General features: G+C 35.3%; 1 protein-coding gene across 1 annotated transcript in view; it reads left to right on the forward strand.

Annotated features, from left to right (window-relative positions):
* LOC131667616 (protein unc-79 homolog) overlaps positions 1-13760 on the forward strand; it is a gene marked incomplete at its 3' end in the record, with an annotated part of 3688809 nt that overhangs the window by 2679742 nt on the left and 995307 nt on the right. Inside the window, exon 27 of the mRNA XM_058941149.1 lies at positions 3516-3657. Within this exon, the coding sequence (XP_058797132.1) occupies positions 3516-3657 (142 nt within the window). The remainder of the gene's footprint in view (positions 1-3515; positions 3658-13760) is intronic.

Here is a 13760-nt window from a genome sequence, read left to right on the forward strand (position 1 = left end):
ATGTTGTTGGTTTTGTCCCGTTGTGCTGAAGGTCTCTCGTGGTCGCGACTCCACGAACCGCGCTGGGACAACGCACGGCCCCTGAGGTCCCCCCCCTGTATGTATACCCTGTGTGTTCAGTGTTCCCCCCTGTGGTGTGTGCGTGTATGTGAGTGCCCATAGGCGAAACCGGGCTTCATTCACGGGGAGAGTCCGTTTAGAGATATCCCCTTCTCTCGCTTTCGGGCGGCTTCGTTTATAGGAGTTCCCGACCATTCGCTTTTCGGTAAGACCCGTTTATAGGGTCACCGAGCATTCACTTCTCCGGTTTGCCAGAAGGCGTGTGTGTGTGAATGTTTGCGTAGTGTGTGTGTGTGTATGTGTATAAGTGATTAATGGTTGGACACATCGGCAGAATACCATTATCTTTTGCGTCATTTGTGATTATTATTATTATTATTATTATTATTATTATTATTATTATTATTATTATTATTAACCTCACCCTTGCCCCGGTGGGATAGGAGGGGTGTTGACCGCACCCCACGTATAATACCTTACCTGAACGTAGAATTTCCCGCTCTTTCCGAATCTGAGATCAAAATTATAGGTTCTTATTCAAAAAATAACTTTGACCTTCAAATGACCTTGCAAATAATTCTAAGGTCAAATCCGATTTCTGGGAAAGGTGTCCTTTCATTGTCTCAAACAACTTTTGTCTGAACAATTTTTTTAGAACGACAACCGTAGAAAATTTTGGGGTGGTTCCTTTAAAATGGGACACCCTGTATTAGCGCTTGGGCCCTATACAAGCTGCGTAGCTAATATACACAATAAAAACTATCTGTGGTACTAGTGAGTGGTTCTAATGGTAAAGCATTGGCCTGCGGATTCACAGGACGCGGGTTCGATCCCCCGACCTGTCCGTTCGTTTTTTTCAATTATAATAAAGCTTTCTTTCGCTACGTAATTTAATAATATAATTCATTATGTCATTTAACAATATAAATAATTATTAAATAAATATAATTTCAATTATTATATCTAAAAATTTAACATACACACACACATACACAATGAACTGAAAGTGTGGAACATAGAACGAACAGGCATCAGCTTAGGAAGCACATCATCTCAAAAGGGGAGAGGGAGGTTAGTTTTCAGTGTCGAAGTCAAAATGCAATGGCATTAGCTCAGGAGGTATCTGCTCACTGAGCTAATGTCCTCCCTAAGCTAAGGCCTTTCTAGTTTACCAACTTCTCTATCTCTCTATCTCTCTTTCTCCTTGCTAACGAAAATTTTTGGGCCATTTTGGCTGATCATCGGCAAACATCGACAGCTGAATCACAGGACCTATAGTTAGACGCATTTTTACAATGTGTCCGACATCGGCCACTATCCTTTGCCGAGAGTAGAGGAGAAAAAAAAAAGGATGACGAGATACAAGCTATCCTTATCACAGTTGAATAACTTTTATTTGAGACGTTAATAATGAAATTTTTATTTTATCATTTCTATTATTTATTTTATCATCGTATCTGGGACATAAACAGAATGCGAATACTTACCTTTAGGTCAATTAAAACATTGAGGCCTGATAAACATATAAGATTATTTTGAGTTTGATTTTTTCCTGAAAATAATTTGTAGAGGATTAGTCTTTCTCAACAAGCTAAATAAAAAAATATAATTTTCATAGAAATAATATTAATAATTTTACCATAAACTTTGTAACGGTGAATTCCGGCCGTACCCGTCTGGGTTGGTCGCGACCGTCCGCACAAGTTATTTATTCGGGGATTCGGGAAGCAAAAGACGTTCCCACGACTGAATAACGCGTCGAGCATAAACACGTTAAACGCACAGATTCGAAGTCGGGATGAGGAGTGATACAGCGGCGAATAAACACAACAGCGGATTAATACACTAGTCGTTTAATTGTCAACAATCAATTACAATACGGCGACCTCGGACTTATACACTACGAGCGGCACAATAACAAACGCGAACACGAAAGTGAATCGGTGGCTGATCAGCCTGCCTATTCCCTTGTAAAAACTAAATATTATAACAATATATGCCTGACAAACACTTTCCGCCGATAGTCTATCAACGGGTAGCCAGCAGATCTGCCGTGCTACCAGCCATAAGCTGGCGCCCAAACATGCAAGAGAGAGAGACATGAGAAAAACATGGCACCGACCTCGACCTTCAGCCTTTCCGATAGCTAGAGCGCTCTGCACCGTGACGTCACTGGTGTGCTCCTCGTTGGCCGTCTCGCTGGTATTTTCTTTTGTCGTCGCTATCTTCCTCCTTCTCGTCCTCTCGTTTGCTCCACAATACTGCTGTTGTCTTCGCCGCCTCCTTATCGTTCGGTACCGCAGCACGTCCAGGCTGCTCGCGCGCGCACCCGCGCACCTCGCCGGTTACCCACACGCACCGGTGCCGGGTATACTTCGGGATATGGCTGGGCGCGACCCAGCCTTACGCTCCACTACTCGTCCGCGCACCGCGCGTGTCTCCGAAACGAATGATCGTCGACGAAGTCGCGAGGCCAACTTGGAAAAACCGTAACCGTCGGTTTTATCCGCGCGCGCGACTTCCTCTGCTTATCGCTTAGCAGAGACTCTCCGAATTTTTCGCGGCGATCCGCAATTCGAGCGTTCTCTCTCTCTCTCTCTCTCTCTCTCTCTCTATCTCTCTTCTTCTGCGCCATCTGCATCGCTCCAGTCGTCAGCTTAGCCCGTGTTCAGCACCTCGCAAACAAAAGGTCCAAGCATGAGTGTGTGTACCAAACGCACACACTCTCAGCCTGGCGCGGCGCACGGACATTTGCGAGAGCCAAACGGACGAGATCGGCCTACCCGAGATTCTCCGTCACAACTTGAAAGATCTAATAAACTCACAAATGAAATGGGCCATTTGAAAATAGAGTTACCTTATCTTTTCGGATCCGAGGTTAAAAATGAAGTTTTGAGTAAGAAATATTTACGTAGTTGACCTTCAGAAATAAGCCCAGACCCCATACGTTATACATCATCAGGACGTAAAATATTCCGCTCGTTTCAAATCTGGGATCATAAATAGGGATTGTTTTAAAAAAATTAAATGAGTGTTATGATTTTTACTATGTTCGAGTAAAATTATAACATTTTTTCTGAGCTTTTGAGGCTTTATGGCGACTTTATGGATAAAATTTGAGTAATGTTCTCAATATTTGCTATATAAAAGGTGATATCATATTTAATCCTAAAGATTTTGGGTATGGTTTAATATTGTTAACCCGGTTTACCCTTAACTATTTGTCCTTTTCTTCTTAATTTTTTTTATAAAAAGTTTTATGATATTCTAAACCAATAAAAAGTGGGAGAAAAAAATATCAGATTAAATGTTGATAACCTGTAGATGTTGACTTATGCATGACCTAATACGTGGATGACAGATCACGCATAAGTCAATACCCTTTATTTTGATACTCCTGACATGATCTCTCTGTAGCTTATTTAGTCACAAATAAATATTCTTTAATCTTCTAGTTTGAATATAGTCAACAAAAATGGTTTGATCATCTTCAAGTTCTGATCAGAATTGTTCTTCATACATTAGAAAGACATTATCACATATGCAATCATTTACCATCAGCTATAATAACGCCACAATTACCATCATATCGCAGAGGTAAGTACTTTTCTAAAAAATATTCTGGAGAGTTAGTTATATATTCAATTCTATGTTTATTTTATAACATATGATATTTGAAATTAATTTAAAACAAATTTCTATAATGAATAATGATATAGTTTAGTTTCTTTTTAAACTGAAAATTATTTGATTAATAGACCTTGAATTCATAATCTCGCACCTTATCATAGTCGTACTTATGCATCCAACCGTAACTGCACCAATTACAGTTATTAATAGTACAAAATATTGACAGCAAAAAAATATGTTATCATACTAAATAAATAACATAAATTTAGTTAGTCATTAGTGTATATTATTTCCTTATAGTTGTTAATTATTGCACTTATGTTATTGCATTTTCATTCTTCATTCTTCACCAAAATTTGATAAGATTTTATCTCGCAGTGTTGTAGTACCTTTGATGCTTTTCTATTTCTTGTAAATAAAATTCTTTCTGTTGAGTTAAGTTTTGCCGGGCAAGTGAGCCTAACAGCACAATTTAGCCTGTAATGAGGGAGTATATTTTGGTGTTGGTGGATGGAATCACACTTACATTCTAAACTAAAACTACGTAGTCTAAAACTATTACATCTTTATCATTCGGTTAACATTTTAAGGAATAAACTGTGTTGTTAAAAATTTGTTTTCCTTTTCTACCTTTATCAAAGTACAAAAGAGCTCTATTATTTTTTATGTAGTTAATATCCCCATAGGTTATCCCATGACAGTTTGTATAATGTATACTGTAATGGTTTCTCAGGGGCTATGGTTTCTCGCAAGCTATGATTGAGACATTTTATCTTTTTGGTATTATCTTCTGCCATTTTATCTATTAGGTCAAACATAGTTTCAATAAGTCTGTACTTACAAATATTTGCATTAGTAGTAGATTCTGGTATAGTAAGAATAAATTCAATGAATTAGATGTGTGTAATGGCCAATTGCTCGTGAGATCTTTTATAATGTAGATTATAAAAGGTAGAATGCTCAATATCATGAAAAAATTTATTTATTTCTTGTTTGAAATGATTACAAATGAATTTATACTCTATATTCAGCTTCACAGTTAGGAATTGAATTATATCCATGTTTTTAATTTTATTTTTCTGGTATTTTTATTTCCAAGCATATTGAAATCGTTACATAGTTTATTAAAGAGATATATGGCTCTAATATAATTGTTTTCATTATTTACACTACCATCCGAAAGTTTGAGCTCACCTAAAAAAGAAAAGGGAAATCTTAAAAGTTCGATATCTCAGGAACTAAACATGGTAGAAGACTTTACTTTAGCTCATTTTTAAGCGCTTCGAAAGTCATGTTTACAGATTTTTTGTACGATCCACTCAGTTTATTCTGCTCATGTCTGAAAAAGTTGAAATTTCGAAACATTTTTATTCCACTTCAACTTATTATATGTTAGCCGGAAGATATCGTATCTTTAAAAAACTAATTCTATCACAAAGTAAGATGTAAAAGCTTCAAAATGAGCTGAGGAACGTTCTTTTAAGTCCATTTTTCAAGTTATAGGTATTTTTGTGAAGAATAGCGAATTTTCTACATTGAAGTTTATTTCCATAATTATCCACCGTACAGAAAAATGATACTCAGAGAATATGTTCAATTTTCAAAAGAGAATCGAATAATAAAATCCAAAATTCATGAAAAGAACTGTTATTTTTTACTATTCTAGCTAGCTCTGTTTAAATCATGAAAAATTGTACAGGAGTATTATATACAAATAGTATAAGTATCTATTGTGAATAGAATGAAATGAATAAGTATATTTGAAGTTTTCATCATAATATTCTAACAGAAATTAACGAATCATAAATATTTATAAGAATACGTCGATAGAATCAGTTTTATACAAAAAATATAACAGAAACTTAAGTAAATTAGATCACTCAAACTATAATAGTCACTCATAACGCTACAACACATTCTCTTTATTTTTCAGTCTTAACTCATTCAGTCACTAGTCACTTTATTTAAAATCTTGGTTACATCAAAGTATCCGCCATGAACTCTTATTATAGCTTTGCGAATGCGCGGCAATCTATCAATTAATTTTTGCAATACATCTTCTCCAAAACGGCTCCATTCTTCTTTTAATGATTCCCATAGCTCATTTTTATTCCGTAATCTTTTGCTCCTAATGCTTCTATCCAAATGATCCTATAAATACTTGATAGGATTACAGTTAGGACTCTGAGAAGGCCACTCCATGATCTGAAGGCTTTTTTATTTTTCTTTTGACCTTAAATAATTCATACTAAATTTCGATGTATGCTTCTGATTATTGTCTTGTTGCATTACAAAATTTGTACTAACAAGACGATTACCCGATGGAATCGCATGGTATTGTAAGATTTTATGATACACACTTTTATCCATTATGCCATTTATTTTAATAAGGTCGCCAACTAACGTTCCAGCAAAACAGCTCCAAACCATTACAGAACCTCCTCCGTGCTTAGCAGTTGGAATTATACAATTTTCACTCATTTTTTAATGAATTTGGCTTTGTACATAAACATGGCGCTTCGAAAATAATAATTCGAATTTTGACTCTTCAGTGAAGAGAACTGTCTTCCAATCTTCCGGTGCCCAATTCTTATATTTTTTTGCCTAGACCAATCTTTTTTTCTTATTAACTATCCTCAAAAGAGGTTTTTTAGTAGCCATCCGCCCATTCAAGCCAGCATCACGAAGACGGCGTTTAATTGTAGTAACTGTCACAGTTTGTATATTATCAGTTTCAATAATCTCACTACGTATATCTTGCACAGTTTTGAAACGATTTCGTTTACACCTCAGAATAATATGCTGATCTTGTTGTAAAGTTGTTTTACGAGGCCGACCTACGCGCTTACGATCTTTCATGCAATATCCTTGCTTGTATTGATCTACTGTATATTTAACACCACTATAGGAATTATTAAATGTTTCGGCAATATTTCGATACGAAAATCCACTTTTTGTAATGCAAGGATAGCTGATCGTGTTGTTGCAGGAAGTTCTGATTTTCGACTCATCTTAAAGATAGTATTCCGAGTATTGTACGAGATGTTTATTTCGTTTTGGAAATGTAGATAATTTCAAACATATCTGGATAATACTTAGTTGAATTTCTAAATAAAATAAACAAAGTCACACGTAGCGGTCAACGTATTAAACGTATATTGTATTCCTTACACATGTCCTAAGAATAGAAATATTATGACAAACGGAAGATTTTGATATTTGAAGATTACATTTTCAGTCATATTATTATTTAATTCGGTTCTTATCAAATACGCGTTCTATATATACATAATACTCCTGTACGATTTTTCATGATTTAGACAGGGCTGGCTAGAATAGTAAAAAAAGAAATTTCTTTTCATGTATTTTGGATTTTATTATTTGATTTTCATTTGAAAATGGAATATATTCTCTGAGTATCATTTTTCTGTACGGTGGATAATTACGGAAATAACTTCAATGTAGAAAATTCGCTATTCTTCACAAAAATACCTATAACTTGAAAAATGGACTTAAAAGAACATTCCTTAGCTCATTTTGAAGCTTTTACATCTTACTTTGTGATAGAATTAGTTTTTTAAAGATACGATATCTTCCGGCTAACATATAATAAGTTGAAGTGGAATGAAAATGTTTCGAAATTTCGACTTTTTCAGACATGAGCAGAATAAACTGAGTGGATCGTACAAAAAATCTGTAAACATGACTTTCGAAGTACTTAGCAAGCGCTTAAAAATGAGCTAAAGTAAAGTCTTCTACCATGTTTAGTTCCTGAGATATCGAACTTTTCAGATTTCCCTTTTCTTTTCTAGGTGAGCTCAAACTTTCGGATGGTAGTGTACGTATTTGTTTCAACCTTTTTGGTAATTCCAAGCTAAAGTTTTCTTTTTTTTTTAATTGTTTCTATATGTTCCAAGAAAAAAGTTTAATCAGTATTTAGTGGATTTTTATCTGTTATAAATTTATACTTATTAACTATTTTAATTAATCTCGTTTTTAGATTTTGAATACTTTTTATTATACCAAAATACGCTTCACTCTAAGCTATTATATCACAGATAGTGACACTATAGAATAAAGCATAGTATATCATTTTTCATGTCTCTGTGTTCATTAATCGTGATAATTTATAGAAAGTGTAAGTTAGGTATTTTTTTATATAAATTAAGTAGATGTAGATCCCATTTCATTTTACTGTCTATAGTAATACCTAGATATTTAATGCTATCGACCCTGTTTATTTTTTTACTATTTATTACAATGTTTATGTTTTTTGGTTTATTGTTGATATTCTTACCAAATTCGATGGAAGCTATTTTGTTTATGTTAAGTGATAATTTGTTCAAAGTAAGCCAGTTTCTCACAACATTTAATTGGTTATTCATTTTATCTTTTATCTCATCCAACGTCTTACCTGTTGCGATTATGGTTGTTCTATCAGCGTTTGCATTGTAATTAATATATCGTTTTATATAAGATGAAAAACAGTGGCCCAAGTATTGCCCCTTGTGGTACTTCTATGTTCATTGTTTTTATATGACTATGTATTTGTGATGTTCGTATCACTTATAAATAAAATAATTCGAACTCTCGTAATCTAGCTAATGAGTAAGAATTTGTTTCCAATGATTTTACTCTAATTGTCAATAAAATAGATAAGTAAATCAAATGTAATTGATAAGTAAATCAAAAATACATAAATAAGTGCAATATTTCGAGGAAAGTCAGACAATGCCCTAGTTTCTTATGGTGCGAATTGTCCCATAAGCAGAGCTAAAGTCTTTCTTTGATAGGATATAATTCGGCCCAAGTTTCTTAAAGCGCGAGATGTTCTATAAGTCGAGCTCAAATTATAAAGGAAGGACAGTCTTGCTCAGTTAATTACAATGAGAGAAAGAACTTAGGTATAATCCAAGTTTATTCAGACTCATGCGCTCACCTTGGTAAATAGGTAAATAGGTGGGCCTATTTATACACAGATTTTCCCGCTTATTTTTGCAGGAGAGATGTCATCGAAAATTAGAGAGACATTCGCGAATTTTGAGAAATGAGTTTTCTTAATTTACAAGTAAATAACCATTAATATTAAATTTTTAACACATGTAAACTTTACAGAATTTGTTATTTTTTGATTTTATACAATATACAATTATCGCCAATAGTGTCGTCAAAAGTTATTAACTAATAAAGTTAATTAACGTGATATTACAATATTTACAATAGAAAATTCTTAAATTTTCATATAACTTTATAGCTGATTAATTTTGGAAGTATTCTCCAAAATTAATTATTTAAATTAATTAATAACATTTGAATTATGACTAATTTTTCATATTTGTAACGGTTTTTTCTAATCTTATTATGCAATTATTAGATTAATTATCTAAGATTTCTAAATCATAAAGTTATCATTATCAAGTATAAACTTAATATTTTCGTTCTATATATAGCTTATTGTTTAAATAAATTATTAATTGTTTATTTACTAATAACAGTTATTATTCAGCTGTTATTAATGAAACCAATTCTTACTCATGTTCTATGCTTATTCATTTTGCATATGAATTATTTATATTTTTCTAATCTTTCATATGTTAACGTAATAAATAAATCAACTTTGCATATTGATATTCATTATTATTTCATAATTGAATGTGATTTTTGTTATAATATTATTAATCTACATGCTAAAATCTATATAATCAATACTTTGTTATATTAAAATTATTTCTAATTAACATATTTTTCTTAATATCCTAAATCATTATATCTATGTCTATTACTTTGTGACGTCACGCTGTTTATTTTGATTCGACTCTTATTTGTATACAATCGCGTAAACAGTGAGGTAGCGCCGCTTAATATATTGATTTGAATAAATAGATAGATATGTTAGACTAGTTGCAGTAATTCAGTGATTTCATAAATAGCTCATAAATAGGACCGTTACATATTATTAATTCATACTTTTTGTTTTCTATTTCTTGAATAACTCTTAATAAGAATTAGTACATTTCCTCTAATTCCATAATTGTATAGCTTATCTAAGAGAATTGTGTGATTAACTGTTGTAATGCGGTACATTACAAGGCCTTTCCTGGGTGCTGCAATATTTGCAACACCTCGGAAAGGCCATCCCTGTCTCTTGCCGCCCCGTAACCGGTTGAATAAAATAAAGACAAACGCGCCCTATAGAGAACAATTACCCTTTTTTATGTCCGAACAACCACGCCGGAGATATGGGCAAAATAAACTCGTCAAACGCGATCCGACGGACACTCAAAGAGCAGAGAGAAAAAAGGAGCGCACCACGGAAAAAGAGAGCGCACCACGGAAAAAGAGAGCGCACCACGGAAAAAGAGAGCGCACGCACACATTCACACACACACTCTCGACCACGTGTTGCCGACCGGCGAAAGAAAAATGGAAAAACTTGACTGGGAAATGCAGCGGAAATGCATGTTGATGACACATGCAGATCCGTTACACTCCCAGGCACCAACACCAACACTCACGAAGCACTAACACTCCTGGGGCGAGCAGAAAATCGCCGATGAAGTGGCAGCCGGCAATCAGCTGTGTCGGGCTGCCGAACACCATCGGCGACATCCTGAGCGCCACGCACAAGTATAACAGTAACCACACACACAAACAACAGGGAGAATGTCACTGAACCGACACAGGAGCGCTCCAGGAGGCGCTCCAACAACCGAAACGAGAACACGAGGCATACGCGCTAGAAACTGAGCGGCCATTTTGAAACGCCGAGATATAGTAGACTGAGAGCGAGCGAGCGAGACAGACTGAGAGCGAGCGAGCGAGACAGATTGAGAGCGAGCGAGCGAGACAGACTGAGACAGAGCGAGCGAGACAGAGCTAGCGAAATAGACTAAACAAGAGCGAGCGAGACAGATGATATGAAATGACGAGTAGAATAATATGTAAATGCGAGGATGAGGGCGCTACAAATGAAACGACGTATATTATATACGTATTTATGACACATTAAAATTAAAATTATAATTGAAAAAGAATGAGCATGGAATAGATACCAAATTGTAAAATTCGCATGCGACCGACACCCCTATTATGATAGCGAGCGACAACTACCCCGTTAGGTTCAAATAATAAATTAACTAACCGAATTCGAACCTCTGACAAAATTCGCTAAAGACGTCACGATAAATGAGCAAATTAGAATAAAATTTGATTTCCGTCCGGATAGACAAATGAATAAGAGTAGGGGTAGATCTTTTCCGACAAATAATGATAGTTACCTTAGTGGGGGGTGAGAGAGGGTAAATAATGACAAAAGTAGGAGAGTTAAGGAGGGCGCTGTATCCTTCTAATTTACATACGGACCAATGATAAAATATTCGGAGGGCGCTACCGATATCCGAATTAGCATACCGACCAATAATAACATTTCTTCTCGGAAAGAGGAGAAGAAAAGCGATCTTTGACCGCGAGAAGCCGATTCTCGTCCATTTTGCCACTGGATCTCTAGCTGCAAAGAGCCTTCGGTAGATAATCTTATCGCAGGACCATTTGCGTTAGACACCTTCCATTTTAGCTAATTTTGTTCGCAGAAGCAGCAAGGAAAAATCGTAAGTAGGCAAAGTGCCACTTACTTTTATTAATCGCGGAGTGCGGGAATAAATTTCCCGCAGTGTAGGACGCCGTAGGTCGTCGCGACGCGTGGATCCGTCGACGCCGGTGCCTATCGAATCGCGCTGACCTGTCCGCCATTCCGTAGATCTAAAGTGAGTGATAGGTTTGTACGAAAGAAAGTTCGTGATTTAGGTTACTCGCGTTGACCTTTCGTTAATGGGATTATTTCGAATATAGGATTAGCCGGATAAAATTACCGTGCTAATTCAATTGTGTTGACCTTCCCGCTAATTTATAAAATTGAATGTGAGCATTAAGATCAAACAAAAGAAAGTTCGTGATTTAGGATACTCGCGCTGACCTTTCCGTCATTTCCTAGATTTAAAGTGCGTGTTAGGTTTATACGAATTCGAAGCAGTGGTTGAGTTATTCGCGCTGACCTTTTGCTAATAGTTCGTTATGAACGTAGATTTAGCCGAATAAAATTATCGTGCTTATTCAATTGTGCTGACCTTTCCGCCATTTCGTAACCGAGTGTGAGCGTTAAGATCAAACAAAGGAAAGTTCGTGATTTAGGATTCGCGTTGACCTTTCGCTAACAAATTATTACGAGAGTAGAATTAGTCGAATAAGATCACCGTACTTATTTAATTGTGCTGACCTTTCCGCCATTTCGTAAACCGAGCGGGAGCGATAAGATCAGACAAGAAAAATTCGTGATTGAGTTGTTTGCGCTGACCTTGCCATCATCTTTGTTAATCAAAGACCGACCGGAAAATTATTAACATTTCGATTAATTTGTACCCTTGCCATTTTATGGTTATTCAGAGTTTTACCGACCCTATTTACTCCGACCTCTTACTTGTAAATTACTGGATACGTCAATAAAGTGATTAATTATTTTATATAAAATTTACTGTGTTATCCTACCTCGATTGCATGCTAGTGATTTTCAGCCGCGAGCGGTTATATAGGGGTATCACCAATTCGCTATATTTCGGGTCCCACGATAGGTAATATACGCGCGAATTCGAACGGACTCACGACTTGAATTAAGGAGCCATCATCTGAGCTGCCGGCATACCATAATCAAGGAGACGTAGAAAGTGGAGAGTTGGACACCAAGGCCTGAATCGAGGATATTACGCGTATCCCCCGTCTGCCCACCCTGCGCAGTCGCCGTTAAGCAGATCGAGATACGCGACAACCTTACTGGCCTTACCCCCGACGATCGCCGTAATTACCCGACGGTCTGGCGCCCTAAATAATCGGGGATAGAGCCAAACAGACCTTGTGGCGGAAGAAACTCGGAGCGCGGTTAAAACCCCCGAAATTCCCCGCCACACTGTATTGAATGCTTTCGACAGGTCTAAAAATGTAATTGCGATTGGTTCGCTCTTATTCAGTTGCTGATAGATTATGTTTATAATATAATTAAGAGCTTCCTTAGTACTCTTTTCTTTTCTAAATTTAAATTGATTGTCACATAATAATTTACAATCTTCAGTGAATTTTGTTTTATTATATATATTATTTTTTGGTAGATTTTTGCTATATTAGATGTCAATGAAATGGACCTATAATTTGTTGGTATATGTCTATCATGTGTTTTGCACATGGACATGATTTCAGCCTCTTTAAGCAGATCAGATCATATTTGATTTTCAATACCTTTGTTTATTATATTGACCAGGAGTACGTGGTTAATAAGTATTTTTAGAACTTTTGTGTTTATCCCATCATATCCTTTATTCTTGATTTTAATATTTTTGATAATCTCTGATCTTATTGTCATTTGTCAACTAAAGAAATATACTTTTAGGATTTATTGCAGATATTTTTAGGGTCTTATTCTATGGTTTATTTTTAGAACATAATTTTTTTCCAATATGGTTAAAAAATTCATTCATTTTGTCAGCAATTTCACTCGTCTTAGTTTTTTTGTATTATTTTCCTTTATGTATGCAATATTATATGTTTTCTTCATAGTTTTGACTCATTTATCATTAATTACTGTTCACAAGCTCCTTAGATTGTATTAATTATCTTGAATCAACATTTTATCAAAATCATTTGTTTAGTTCTTATTTATTCGAGTACTTTTATATATCTTTTGTAGATTTTTTATGAACGATATTAATAGAGTATTTTTTAAAAATGGTATATAACTTTTCTTTAGTTTTACCTGATATCATTATAGCCTTTGTTATTTAAGTTTCCCTTTGTTACATGTTTGTTCAAATTCAATGCTAATAAATACGAGGGTGGTCCGATAAGTACTTAGCCTCACCGCCCGATGGAGCCACTCTCGCAAAAGAAATATTCTATCACGTAGTACAACCTTCTCGATGGTTACTGTCAAGATTTTAGTCGGATCGGAGTTGTAGTTTATTTTTGAGAGCGTGTGAAAGCTTGTGTGTCCGTTGATTTTTGAAAAATGGAAAAAGAGCAGTATCGGT

This window comes from Phymastichus coffea, unplaced genomic scaffold, assembly GCF_024137745.1.
Source record: "Phymastichus coffea isolate CEN01 unplaced genomic scaffold, Cenicafe_Pcof_1.1 PCOF00005, whole genome shotgun sequence".
Taxonomy (NCBI): domain Eukaryota; kingdom Metazoa; phylum Arthropoda; class Insecta; order Hymenoptera; family Eulophidae; genus Phymastichus; species Phymastichus coffea.